Source organism: Lactuca sativa, chromosome 2, assembly GCF_002870075.4.
Source record: "Lactuca sativa cultivar Salinas chromosome 2, Lsat_Salinas_v11, whole genome shotgun sequence".
Lineage (NCBI taxonomy): Eukaryota > Viridiplantae > Streptophyta > Magnoliopsida > Asterales > Asteraceae > Lactuca > Lactuca sativa.
The window spans coordinates 168672029-168685020 of record NC_056624.2 but is presented as its reverse complement, the minus strand read 5'-3'; the positions used below and the strand labels follow the sequence as shown (position 1 = coordinate 168685020).

General features: G+C 35.8%; 2 protein-coding genes across 2 annotated transcripts; one reads left to right on the top strand and one right to left on the bottom strand.

The window, feature by feature from the left end:
* Positions 1-248: 248 nt before the first annotated feature.
* LOC111902976 (uncharacterized) lies at positions 249-1190 on the bottom strand. Its single transcript, XM_023898772.1, has one exon. It carries the CDS (start codon positions 1188-1190, stop codon positions 249-251), a length of 942 nt encoding a protein of 313 aa, XP_023754540.1.
* Positions 1191-6052: 4862 nt separating this feature from the next.
* LOC111902972 (zinc finger protein GAI-ASSOCIATED FACTOR 1) lies at positions 6053-8700 on the top strand. Its single transcript, XM_023898769.3, has 4 exons — positions 6053-6659; positions 6907-7303; positions 7395-7615; positions 7686-8700. The coding sequence occupies exons 1-4, from the start codon at positions 6518-6520 to the stop codon at positions 8492-8494; spliced, it is 1569 nt and encodes a 522-aa protein (XP_023754537.1). The 5' UTR covers positions 6053-6517; the 3' UTR covers positions 8495-8700.
* The last annotated feature ends 4292 nt before the right edge of the window (positions 8701-12992 follow it).

Genomic DNA, 12992 nt, shown 5'->3' with positions numbered 1-12992 from the left:
TATTCTACTCTTGTCTCCATATACAACAAATGGATTTCTTCCAGGGGGATTAATACGTACCATCTTCCGTCCACATAAAATCTTTGTGAGGTTTTCTCCCAACCAATCCATTCTGAGAAGTACGTTGAACTCACTTAACTTGAAAGGTAAAAGCTCTCGATGAAATTCGTTTCCATTTAAGTCAATAGTTATGGCCTCTAGCTTATTACTACAATATACATTCCTACCACCAGCTACTTCTACTAAGATTATGGGTACTTAGCCTTAAGTGGTGATAATCTAAGTTTTCTACCAAATTCATGCGATATAAATGAATGATCTGCTCGAGAATCAAATAATATCTTTACAGGAATTTGATTAAATAAGAATGTACCTGAAGCAATATTTGTCTCTTCCTTTGCTTCATTGAGAGTCATCTGGTAGCTTCGACCCTTAGGCTTTGATGGCAGGATTCTAGAAGTTTGCTTCACAGCTTTTTGGCACTCTGCGTTCATGTGCCCTTCCTCTCCACAACTGAAACAAACTTTTCCTTTCACTAGGCAATTTGTAGAAATATTCCTAGGCTTCTTACACTTGAAGCAAACGACACAGTCTTCGAAGTGTTTTTTCTTGCACTGATCGCACCACTTCCCTTCTTGGTTGCTTCCAGGCTTGCTGCTTGACTTCAAAAACATCTTCTTCTTCTTATTATTATTCTTCTTCTTGATTCCTGAGGACCCATCAACTTTCCTCTTCCCATCGACTTCAGCTCTGTCGGTGGTCCTTTTCGTAATCATATTCTCCACAGAATTTGCAACCCAGATAGCCAGCTCAAAAGTCGATGCCTGCTTTAATAGCACATAATACTCCCATGGGAGTCCCTTGGAGTACCTATCAATCTTGGCCAGTTCGTCAGGGACCACTCGCAGTGCAAACTCCAGTTTGTCAGTGAAAGCATCGGTGTACTCATCAACTATCATGCTTCCCTTTTTCAACGTTAGGAGTTGATTCTCCAAATCCAACATGTCCTCAGCTGAAGAAAAAGTCCGCTTGAAGTGGGTCAAACACTCTTCCCACCTCAGTTGCAATGTCTTGTTGGGGATTAATGTTTTCCCCAACGTATTCCACCAACGGATCGATGCAACCTTAAATTGCCTCACAACGTAGGCGTTTTGAATCTTGCCAGTGCAACCACATGTGACAAAAGCCATCTCCAGTTTCAAGATCTAGTCCATTACTCCCACCGGATCCTCCTTCCTGTTGAATGACGACGACTTGCAATTCTTGAAGTCCTTATACTTACAATAGCCCCTAGTTTCATCAATCATTTGGACCTTTGGTTGCTTTGGTCCTTGATAACTTTCGTAGTCATCATTATTTCTTTCTTGAACCATTTCCGGATGAGAAGGAATCGGATTGTTGTTGACTTTTCAACAACCACCGATTCATTGATCACTGGCGCTCCTATTAGCTGGTTCCTGAGCCAAGAGCTCCCTAAAATTACGTCGTTGTTGATCGAGCATTTCTCGCATCATTGCTCTAGCTTTTCTTCATCGAAATTTGAGTAGCTCCTGCTCCGACGTTTTGAGGTGTTGGAACTCCTTCATTATTGACGACTCTATCGTTCCTCGTGATTGTCATGATGTTTTATAGTCGTATAGGCGAGTAGTTTTAATAAGGTGATATATTACTTACTACATACATATTTAGCACATAATTAGCAGTTAAAGCATTCTTCCTATAATATGCTAGTGTTAAGATCTAAAGCAACTAAGGCATCTACCCTAAATCATTCTATCGCAAAACTCACCGTTCCTACTTAGCTTCTAAGTTTAAGTCTAGAATTTACCTAATTTCCTAGTTCGCTTAAACTAATGTTCTGATACCAAATGTGACATCCTCTAATTTTCATAACCAATTAAAACGTTTTATTTATGCTTTATTTAATCGAGAGGCGGAAATTCCTAGTTAATTAAAACATATTGAGATAACAAAATTTATTTCGTTATATTAAATTCCGAGGATGTCATTGTTCATATTAAAACATACATTACAGCGTAAATATATAAAAGGTCCTGAAATACTATAACAGGCACATCTCTTATTTCACTCAGCAACCTAACTAAGCTTCAACAGCCTTACATCCACTACCTGTGATGCACATAAAATGAGTGGGTCAGGTTTGGGAAACCTGATGAGATGCATAGGGTTTTTAAGCCCATAATAATTTAATGATAATAAATCATAATATCATTCCTGCAAAACAATCATTGACATATAATATAGGTATATAAAATATGACATAAATATCCTTAAAGACATCTACCCAGCCCAACTGATTCTCACGAATCCTAAGTCAACCACTATCTGGAGGAATCACCCTACCTGATAAACCATTTGAGTATCTGGTTGACTACACAGCTAGGGGAGTCCATGGCCAGTGTAAGTCATATAAAGGCAACCAATGTTTAGAGTTATTGATAAATATTTTATCTATGTCTGTAGGTTATAAGTTCACGCTAGTAATGTAATTCACTAGACCGCCTAGAATAGTCAAGTGTTGTCATCTACTCTGGTCAATGAACCAGACATACTTGCTAGTTGTCTGATATGGACCCACCATTTTTAGTCATCTAAGAAAGATGAGGACTACTACACTCCACTCTGATCTCACACTCCACCCCTGAATGAGACCTAAATAATGTCCAACTTATTGGGAACTAAACACCTTATGCATGTCTTATTATAACTAATCCAAAATTCTACTAAAGGCAAACTATGTGTAGTACAATTTCTAGTACGCCATACTATTAAAGGTATAAAAGTAGCACATAGTATAAATCAAACATATAACATTTAATATATACTTTTACTAAATTATGTTATTAAAAGTAACTACACACTCACCTGACAAAGTAGGTGACTAGGGGTTAGGGCAACACTTCGCCTTAACACTTCTCAAAGACCTAAATGTATAAAGCACTAAGTCTTAGTCTAGTTTCATAATCCTTGCAACTATTTAATGATAATCTAGATTCCTCAATAATCTCAATGTCTACATCAATATCTATTAAGTAAGGAATAACCATGTAGGATCATATCGGAGGTACCATTTAGTATACATAATATATTGTTTGGAAATCCCACTTTAAACACCTCACTAAATCCAATCTAAACATCACTCCCGTAAGTAGATCAATCAATATAATGACTTAGAATCACTGATAAATCTTAATTATAGGTTCATAATAATGATTATGACTATAATTAAAAGTTACACTTAAAATAAATAAGCAACTTGACTTATAGAGTAATTTAACAAAAACCTAGAATTATGCGGGCATAACTCTGACCCGGGAGCTTCGTCTAGGTAGCTACTATTAGTCGGGTACTTTAGAGAAGGGGGGGTCGCATGGCTTTACCGACTACCAGAAAACTAAGGAAACATGGGCTACAGGATGGAGAATTGAGAGAGAGAGAGAGAGGTTGTAGGGGCAAGATATGAGCAGCATATACGAAATGCAGCTATTTATAGGAATTTTTGAAATGGGCACCACAAATATGGTCAGAAGGGGTGATGTGTCACTTTCTTATGATGCCATGTGTCGCGATTTGGGTGGTATGTCAGTGCGCATGGCTGCACGTGAATTTTACTAATTTCTTAAAAAATCCATAACTTGCTTATATGAGCTCCTTTTTCGTCGTGTTAATATCCGCGCACAGTTATCAACGAGATCTATAACTTTCATTTAGACTCCATCTGCTAATTTTGACTTTATTTTTAAAGTTATATTTTTACAGGCTTAAATTGTTAAAGTCTATGTAAAAATCATAACCCTCTCATACAATATCCGTTCTCAACTGTCTTTATATCGACAAATAGGTACGGGTGAGATCTTCAACTCTCATTTAGATTGTTTTTCCTAACAATTCACCGTTCTAAATTTTGATATTAGTATTGCACTTTGCTGCGCTGAAATTTAGAAAAATCATAACTTTCTTATACGAAGTTAAAATTTGACGTTTTCTATATGCACACTCTCGGTTTAACGACTACTACGACCTTCATTTAGATCACTTAGGCTAAAATGTAATTTATCAAAAAATTTACTTTTTACGATACACAGTCGTACCGGTTTAATCGCGAAACTTCGAAGAAGCATAACTATTTCATAAGAAGTTGGATTTAAACGCTCCTTATATCTTCAAAATCTTTGTTACGTATATTATAACTAGGTTAAGATTATTTGTCCTAAATAACCTTTTATTTTTTACACATATTTTAATCTTATTTATTTCATTATTAAATACTTATAACATATTGCATAACACATAAGCACATAAATATATTAAAGGTCATTTCTTATTCATTCATATAAAGGTTACAATAGTTGACCAATGTGTTACAGACTATGACTAATTTAGTAGGAAACACAGGCGTTACATCATAAAAGAAACGACGGTATCACAGGATCTGTGGATTTGACATGCTTTTTTTGGTTCTCCCGGTTCGATTTCGGCATCAACTTTCTTAATCGTTCACATATTTTAATAATTTATATATGATGGATCCACATCAGATTATTCTTTTCAAGTGCATGGAACACCATATAAGTATGCTTATTATCATGTTGATGGGATAATATGTTGTGTTTTTTAAATCATTTTGTGTCAACATGGTTCTACACGGAAAAAAATCAAGAGCGCTCAGGAAAGAGCTAGAAAGGATGGTGAGCAGACTTTTGGAGCTCTTAAGAAACGTTGGTACATATTGAAAAAACCAACAATTTATTTCGGCAAGGAAAAACTTTAGAAATCATGTATACATGTATCATATTGCATAATATGATTCTTGAAGACGAATGAAGAGTGATATGTGCTTATGATGAGCAAGAAACCATCCCTGATACACAACCAATAGAAATTGGTGGCGATGAGTACATGGACAAGAGAGCAGAGATACGTTGCACTGAAACATTTCACAATCTTTGTACAGACTTGGTGAAACACATTTACGAGATTCAACATATTAACCTCAATTTGGATCTCCCGGAAGACAAGTTATCGGATGACGACTTCATATATTATGTTTTTTTCCTTAAGTTATTTTAATCGTTTGATGTGTATTTTTTTTTAAGTTTGTAGGTTTAAGTTTTTAGTGTTTTTTTCTAAGTGTTAAGGATTTTTTTCATGGTATGTTTTTTTTTAAGTAATGCAATGTAATGTTTTTTTTATTTATTTATTTTGAAGTAATGAAGTGTTATTTTTTTTTATTAAAAATATAATTTTTTTAGAAAAAAAAAAACTTAAATTGATAAAAAAAAAGTGTGACATCACTCTTTATGTGTGACAAAGAATCCTATTTTTATGGTAAAAAGTGGCATGACGTTTACGGGGCAATAAAAAGACTCTGATTTATGTAACATCATTCTCTCCGCCCTTAGACCGAAGCGTATGGAGAGGAAAAGGGGTGGAATATGTTTTCCCTCATATTGACACACCATACCGCCATTAAGGTTTAGAGGGTATGAGAAAAAGATGAGGGGAGCCTATCTCTCTCTTTCTCTTCTCGTGTATTGATCAACTTTTTTTAATTTTTTTTAATATTTATTAAATTATATATTTATTAAAAAGTTATAAAATATATCAAAATTATGGTTTTTAATTTTCTAACAAATAAATATTTGCATGAAACATATTTTTTTAAAAAATAATAATAAATATAAATAATAAAAAATAAATGAAAGGAAAGGGAAGAAAAAGATAACATGAGAATAAAAATAAATAAATGAAATATCTTCCATACATACCATGGTATGATCTTAGTAGGGATATGGTGTCTATCCAGGAACACTCAAAAATATTCGGTATAACTCACGTGTTCAAATTTTATTGGTTGAAAACTGAAAAGAGAAAGACCAAAAGTACTTTGACTTTTCGGAACCACAACCCTTATTCTAGTCTAACTATAGTTAAAGAAGGCACGAGTTAGACAGTAACCATGGTTAGACAACCAAATGTTTTGGTTTATCCCCAGTTTGGCCCCTTTGATATTTATATTTTATTGAAAATTCATAAACGAAGACTTTTTGCAACCCCTCGGCCCTCGTTCGCTTTCTCTCTCTGGATTTTCACTTTCTCTTCTAAGATCTTTCTATCACTTTTGTTCTTAGTTTTTGTCGATATTATTAATTTCGGCTTTGAATTCGGATTCTAGTGATCTGTTTGTATCTATCTCTGTGGTTCGATCAATAGTGCTAAAATTTAGGGAAAATGTCTGAAACCCTTGTTTTATACTGTTTGAGACTAAATTCAACTTGAGCTGAGCTGATTTTGTGCTATGGCTTTTGTTGCTTGATTTGCGTTATGGTTTGAAGTAGAAACGATCGATGTTAGATTGATCCATAGATAGTAATACTAAGTTTGATATCTAACCCTAGAAAAGTAAAAGTGCTTCCGATACTTGATTTGGTTGGATAACAGATATCTCCTTTTTCTAAACGGAAGTAGAAGCAAACCCTAGAATAACTAAGTCACCATGACCACCGACTTGGACAACTCGTCGGCGGTGAACGAATCCACGGTATCCGGCGAAGCTAGTATTTCCTCTCCGGGTAATCAGACGGCGGCGCCTCCGGAAAAGCCAGTGAAAAGGAAGCGAAATTTAGCCGGCATGCCAGGTAACATTGGAACTTATCCAAATTTGCTAATAATCTAACTACGATTCCGATGTGTGTTTTCTTAATCTGGAAGATTATTGGGCTGGCTGCCTTTATTCGGAGGTTTTCATTAGATTAATCAACAAATCTCCAGCTGGAATTGATTTCAAGCTGTTTGAGTCAAGCAAAACAGAACTTCTTTTAGCATATACCTATCAGGAAATTAAGTTAATTTCTTTTTTTATGTTTTCAAATATTCAACATATAGATCCAGATGCAGAGGTGATTGCTCTATCTCCCACAACATTAATGGCTACAAACCGATTTGTATGTGAGATTTGCAACAAGGGGTTTCAAAGAGACCAGAATTTGCAACTCCATAGAAGAGGACACAATTTGCCATGGAAGCTTAAACAGAGGACAAGCAAAGAGATTAGGAAAAGAGTCTATGTATGTCCTGAGCCCTCATGTGTTCACCATGATCCTTCACGCGCTTTAGGAGATCTCACAGGGATCAAAAAACACTTCTGTAGGAAACATGGTGAGAAGAAATGGAAATGCGATCAATGCTCAAAAAAATACGCAGTTCAATCCGATTGGAAAGCTCATCTCAAAATATGTGGAACCCGAGAATACAAATGTGATTGTGGGACTCTGTTTTCAAGGTTATATAATATACTTCTTGTATCATATATTTATAAAAATCTTTCATTATTCGCTAAACAAAAGTTGAAGATTTCTTTTATTTATATGAAGGAGAGATAGCTTTATCACCCACAGAGCATTTTGTGATGCATTAGCAGTAGAGACTGCTAAAAGTCAACCTGAAGATGAAGACCCAAAACCTCAATCTGTAGAGTCAACACCACAGTCAACATCCACAGCATCACCACCCACACCACCACCACCTCCTCCACCCACCGCCACCCCAACACCGCCTGTAACATCTTCAGTTTTGTGTATTGCAAAGTCTCCAGGTAAGTACACCATCAGTTCTAATAATTAAAAAGCGAAAAGCGTTATATAAAATTACTGATTTGCCCGCAGATTTGCCGGAAATTTCCACCTCCAATCAAGATTCTAGACCCGTTTTGGACAATTCACCACCAATTGTGGTGGCGGCAGTGAGCGGAAGTTGTAGTGGTAGTTGCACATCAACCAATACAGGAAGCACAAACAGCAGTGTATTTGCAAGCTTGTTTGCATCATCAACTGCATCCAAAATTTTACACCCGCAAACACAACCACAACCACAAACAATTGGATTCAAAGATTTGATTCGATCCATGAATCAATCAACAACACAAACACCCGATCTAACCCTACCATCTTCATCTCAAGAACCCATCTCCCTCTGCTTATCCACCAATCAAGGCTCTTCAATTTTCAGAACAGCGGGCCCGGAGCTCCGCCAATACGCCCCGCCACCTCAGCCCACCATGTCAGCAACAGCATTACTTCAAAAAGCTGCTCAGATGGGTGCATCCGCCTCAGGCGCGTCTTTACTTAGAGGATACGGGCTTGATGGTGGGCGGTTAGATGACTCGGATGTCGGTGGCGGCGGCGGCGGCGGTGGTGGTGGTGCGACAATTGGGTTAGGGTTAGGGGTGGGGTATGATGGGCGGTCCGGTTTGGAAGAGCTCATGATGGGGACGCCATCTGTATACGGGCCTAAACATGCGACTCTTGATTTTCTTGGGTTGGGTATGGCGGCTGGTGGTGGAACCACTAATGGTTTATCGGCTTTAATGACATCTATTGGCGGGAGTCTTGATGTTACAAGGGCGGTTTCGTCATTTGGACGTGGCGGCGGTGGTGGTGGCGAGTTCACCGGAAAAGACATGGGGAAGCAGTAGGCGATTGGAAATTTGGTTTAATGGCCACGGTTTGTGAGTAGACCTACATTTTCTCTGTGTCTGCAATTGTAGTGTGGTAAGTGTTGAGTCTTGTTTGTAGTAATTTAGTTTAAATTAGTGATATGGATTTTTACTATTTTGATGTACATTAATATTTTCTTTTTATTTGTATAATTAAATCCAGAAAAGAAAGGAAATTATGGGAATCTGGATTTCCATTTGGTTTTAGGATCTTTGAAGGAGTCCGTCCATTATGCCAAGTTGCTCCTTTTTCTTACTTTTCTTTAATAGCTTCTAAGATTCCGTATGTTGACTTTTTGTAGCTGGAAACATGTATAGTTTAATACTAATTTAAATCATTTCAACTTGCTAATTCAACGTGCCACACTCTCAAAGAGAAAGTGATAGTGATGGTTACTTTTGTGAGAGTTGACTTTTTTAGTACAACTTGAATCGGGCACTTCAATCCGATGGTATCATGAAGTGGACCATGGGTGTGGGTGGTGGTTATGGCGATGGATATGAACACAATTTGAAACAATAGTTGCGCTTTTGAAAATTACATTTTTCGTAACCTTCATATTTTTTTATTACATTTCCTGGGTTGAGGATACTAGGTTGGGAATTTGCACCCTTAGTGTTGGTTCTTTGAATGTGAAATGTGAAGTAGTTGGATCTAAGGTTTAAGGAAAAGGGAAGTGAGCATAGCTTGTATACGTGGGGCCAAGTGGAAATGGGTGAAAGCTAGAGGGTGTAATGTGTGTAACTTCTGTAAGTTGTATTAAAGACTACGGAAGGCAAAAAAATGGAGTGGGTGTCTTGTTGTCTCCATGTCATAGATAAACACAATGTGGTTGAACTTATAAGATGTTGGGATGGGATCACATGGTGGCATGAGGGGGAGGTGTGACCATTGTGTGTGCGTATGCTCCTCGTAGTAACTTAGGTGACTTGGAAAAGAGGAGTTTTTGGTGGACATATAGGAAGTATGCTCCTCGTAGTAACTTAGGTGACTTGGAAAAGAGGAGTTTTTGGTGGACATATAGGAAACTTAGGTGACTTGGAAAAGAGGAGTTTTTGGTGGACATATAGGAAGATAGATTGACTGGTACCCATGAGTGCATGAAAACTATAGTTTTGATACTAGTAACATGATGGTCACTCACTTTTTGAGTATGCTACAACACATGATATGTTAGTAAGGCTTGAACCTACAATATCACCGTTTTGAGCGATACATTTCAACCAATTAAGCGATCTCATACTTATTTAAAAAGAGGGATGCTCATTAGATTACCTTCCAGAATGGATGACATAACACCCAAATCGACTACCTATTGTTGTGTAGGTGTAACCTTGTAACCTTATGGCATGCTAAGATTGAAGACTATTACTAAGATGCTTGTGTATTGCAACAAAGAATGATAGTGTAGACCTCCTTTTAAGAATGAGCATACATATGAGAACAAGGATCTTATGGAAAAACTTAATATTGTCTACGAACGAAACTTTTAGGGATAAAGCAACCTTAAACATATAAGCTTTTGTTAAGCATGCGGGGGATGTACAACAAGCATGGAATAGTGTGGTCTAGCACATCAAATAGGTAATCAAAGATACCCTTCATTTATCGTTCGAAAGGGTTAAGGATCATAGAGAATCGTGATGGTGGAGCAAGGAGGTCTAAGCTCGAGTGTAGTGAGGATGAGAAAAGTGGTGGAGTGAAAGTAAAATACAAAGAGATCAAATGTAAAATACAAGGAGGTCAAACGTGAGGCAAAGAAAGCGGTGGTTGTGGACTAATTCAGTACATACCAAGAGATGTATCAGAGATTCCAAAAAACAAACAAACAAAAAGGAAATTGGTGTCTACTAGTTAGTAGAAGATAACGAGTCATCTGAAGCTTTAGGTATATTACGACAACAACAGCCGAGTTCTAATGAATGATGATGACATTAAAAGGAAATGTGGTATCTGTTTTCTTTCTTTATTCAACAACGGTTCTATGATTGTAAGGGATGGGAATATAAAAAGTTGTGTTGTGAGTCTGCAAACTTACATGGAGGTTCATACTTTAGGCGAGGAAGTGAAGACAACTTTGATGGCGATGATGATAAGGAACAAATTCGTAGGCTCATATTGAACTCCTAGTGTATATATGTGTTAGTTGTGTTGTTTTTACCATATCACCCTAATTGTCGATTATTTTTGTAATCTTGAAAGTTCATATTGTTTAATACTTTCTGAAATCTTCAAATATATTCATATTCTCACCACTTCACACTCGATGAGCACATTCTGGATATCTTATGTAGAGTTGTTACAAATCGGGTATAAAGAATAAGGAATGTCAATACCACTTGGAACCTATGCTTCTTATGAACCACCTAACTAAAAGCAATCAAACTATGTCATCAAACATTCTCTATCCTTACTCGGTTTATTTGTATCAAATACATATCTATTTCTGAAATTTCAAACTAATCACCACGTAATGAGTATGATCACCTCCAAAACTGCTTTGCGAGCCATAAACATATGCAACGAATCCAAAAAGCCAAATCATAGATAAGAATAAGATTAGATAAGTCTATATCACACAAACGACTTATCTTGAAAAGAATTTGGGACACCACTTCACACTCGATGAACATATACCAAATATCTTATGTAGAGTTGTTACAAATTGGGCATAAAGAATAAGGAATGTCAATATCATGGCTAGACAAGTTTGTTTTGGTAGGCAAACTGTAACGCTCGCAATTTCGGGCTAGACGTTTAGAGTATAATAATTATAATTATACATTTTATTGGAAAATTAAAATCACTGATTTGAGTAATTGTTCTTCGTGTGTATTACGAGCTAATAAATATTTATCGTATACACGTTATGTGGATAAATATTAAGATTATATGATATTTGTCGAAAACCTAATATAAAATTTATCGTTGAAGCAATAAAATAAAGAATATAAAATAATATATTATTTTGGACAAATGATCTTAATGAAAGTTGTAGTAGTCATGATCACGAACGCGTGAATATAAAGAACGCTTAAATGACTTCGTATAAGAAAATTATGATTTATCTAAGTTTTGCATTCAACCCGATACGTCAACGTATGTCGTAAAATATGAATCGAAGATAGGTTGCTTATTAGCCTAAGTGATCTAAATGAAAGTCGTAGTAATCGTAATTAGGAAGCGTGTATATAAATAACTCATAAATCTGACTTCGTATGAAAAAAATTTAATTTTTTGAAGTTTTGAGTTTGACACAGTACAACAATGTGCGACAAAGAAATCGAAATAAAATTTGGTTGATTAGCGAAACAATCTAAATGAAAGTTGTACTCTTCAATATGAAATCGACAATATAAAGAACGTCGAAAACATAACTAGTATGTATGAGTTTCGTAACATCATTTATAATGTAAGCCCTTTCGAACCGTAAAACGAAAAATAAAGTGAAAATTAGCCGACAAAGTCTAGATGAAAGTTGTAGTATTCGTTGATAGGAACGCATGGATATCAAAACCATCGAAAACAGAGTATGTATGTGAAAGTTATGATTTTTATAAAAGTATCAAATATGGGCCAACCTTGAGCCGACAGGTGGCCCCACCTAAGGCGGCATGTGTGGAAATCACAAGCCACCCATCCTGCCCACAACAAGCACCTAAATATTGACATGTGGCAGGAGGTGTGCCTCCTTATTGTGCCTATATACTCATTTGTTTTTCTACTCATGTGGTTGCCAATTATTTCCTAATCTCTTCTAAACTCTCCTGTTTTCTCGAGGTCCGATCTTAGGACTTCTTACGTGTTAGTAGCGAAGCTCTGGAACACTAGAAAGCCCGATGAATTAGAGTTTTTGGTTTCGAAGTTCAGCCCGCGCAAAGTCTGGTTTTTTGCTAAACAACCTACAAGTTGAGTTATGCTTACCGTAGTTTATGTATAACTTATATTTATGTTCGTAAATGTTATTATGAACTTATAAATAAGATTTTTCAATAATACCAGTCGTTTTATTGACCGGTCTACTTACAGGAGTGATGTCTAGACTAGATTTATGAGGTGCTTAAAGTGGATTTTCCAAACATTATCATACATACTTATAAAGCTAGTATTTTTTTCTTGAATCTGATGCATTTGAAACTCTCATTCTTTTTTTTCCTTTCACCACATTCATTTGAAACTCCCATGACTTTTCAATTTCTTTATAATAATAATTATAATTTGGTAATTAGGTTAAATAAATATCAAATCTAAAGTGTATTCACATATAAACTAAATTTCAATATTAAAATAATATCTTTAATTCTACTTATAAAATTATGTTTTTTTAACTTCTAACATATTATACTTAATTTATTAGTTTTAATACATTGTTGGATGTAAACCATTATCATTTTAAAGGTATAATTTTTGAACAATTTGTATAAAATACTTAAATTATTAATTAAAATATAACATTATAGGCTCAACTTAAATACA